General features: G+C 74.5%; 1 protein-coding gene across 1 annotated transcript in view; it reads right to left on the bottom strand.

Annotated features, from left to right (window-relative positions):
• Positions 1–1,272, bottom strand: part of CCDC82 (coiled-coil domain containing 82) — a 15,870-nt gene that overhangs the window by 8,175 nt on the left and 6,423 nt on the right. The window contains exon 6 of the mRNA XM_012729464.1: positions 77–169. Within this exon, the coding sequence (XP_012584918.1) occupies positions 77–169 (93 nt within the window). The remainder of the gene's footprint in view (positions 1–76; positions 170–1,272) is intronic.

The raw sequence follows: 1,272 nt of genomic DNA, 5'->3' as shown, positions 1-1,272 counted from the left end.
GCGGGCACACAGGGGCGACGCGGCTTAAGCACCGGCAACCCGCGAACGGCGCGCCGGCCGCTCGGGCTGGACTCACTGTACAGCGTGCCCAGAAAGGAGCTGTCCAAGGCGTTGATCAGAAGGGCCTTCACGACGCGCTCGAAGTGAGTGCTGGGGCCGCTGAAGGAATCTGAAGTCGAGAAGAGCCGGTAGCTACCGGGCCTCAGGCCACGCTGGCCGGCCACGCGCCTCCCCCGCGGCCGTGAGGGGCGTGGGGTCTGCCTGCGTCCGCGCTGCCGGCCAGCGGCTCCAGCCAGCTTCTGGGTGTCGCAACGGTCTTTGCTTTCCAGACCCGCTGGCCACAGGCGAAGGGCCTGACCCAGGCGTTCCCGCGCCCCTAAGCTCTGCTACTGCGTGGCGATGACGGGACGCAGGAGGGGGCCCTGGAGAGGCGGACTGTCCCCGCCGGCCGCTGACCGCCAGCGCAGGGCGGGGGTCGTGGCCGCCGCGTGGAAACCGCCACCCTGGCCAGCAGAGGCTGTGCAGGGCCGGCCCCTCCCGCTCCCGGGGCCGGCGCCGGGGCTCCCAGGCCCTGCTCTCCCCCCAAGCCCCCGGATCCCGTCGCCAGGCACAGACGGTCCAGGCCTTGGGCGCGGCCTCGTGGAACACGCCGTCTGCCCCACCCGGCCCGCACGGCCCCCAGGGCAGCTGCGGGGCCTGGGGACGCCCGCGGGGGCACAGTCGCCGGATACTGGCGCCAGCGGGGCCGCCCCTCCGCCTTCCACGAAGTGCTAGAGACACCACTGCAGGCGGGACCTCTCGCGGCTCCTGTGGATGCGGCCGGGAAGCGCCTCGGCCTCTTCCCCCCGCAGACGCCTCAGCCACGCGGCAGAACGCCAGCGCCAGAGGCCGGGCTGCCGGCCGGGGAGTCGCCGAGAAGCGCCCCGCCGGGCGGCCTCATCCGTCATCCCGAACGCAAGTGGGCAAGGGGCGGGGAGAACTCTGCTGTCTGGGCAGCCTGCGGCGCCCGGCTCCATGTTGGCACACAGCGGGGCTCAGGTCCGGGTGCCGCGGGTGCCCGCGACCCCGACGCCCGCGTGGGCACGCGGAAGCGGAAGCAGATGCCCGGGAGCCTCAGTGGGGCGCAGGGCGCGGGCTTGTGTCCCTGCGCGCAGACCGGCGGGCCTCGGAGTCGGGAATCGCCGCGGAAGCCTCCGCGCCGGGCCGAGGCTGCCGGCGCTTCCGAGGGTGGAGGTGGCTCTGTGCGGCGCCTGCTATCGCAGCCCGAGGGCG

This window comes from Condylura cristata, unplaced genomic scaffold, assembly GCF_000260355.1.
Source record: "Condylura cristata isolate star-nosed mole 26May11 unplaced genomic scaffold, ConCri1.0 scaffold00025, whole genome shotgun sequence".
Lineage (NCBI taxonomy): Eukaryota > Metazoa > Chordata > Mammalia > Eulipotyphla > Talpidae > Condylura > Condylura cristata.
This window is presented reverse-complemented; position numbering and strand designations above follow the sequence as displayed.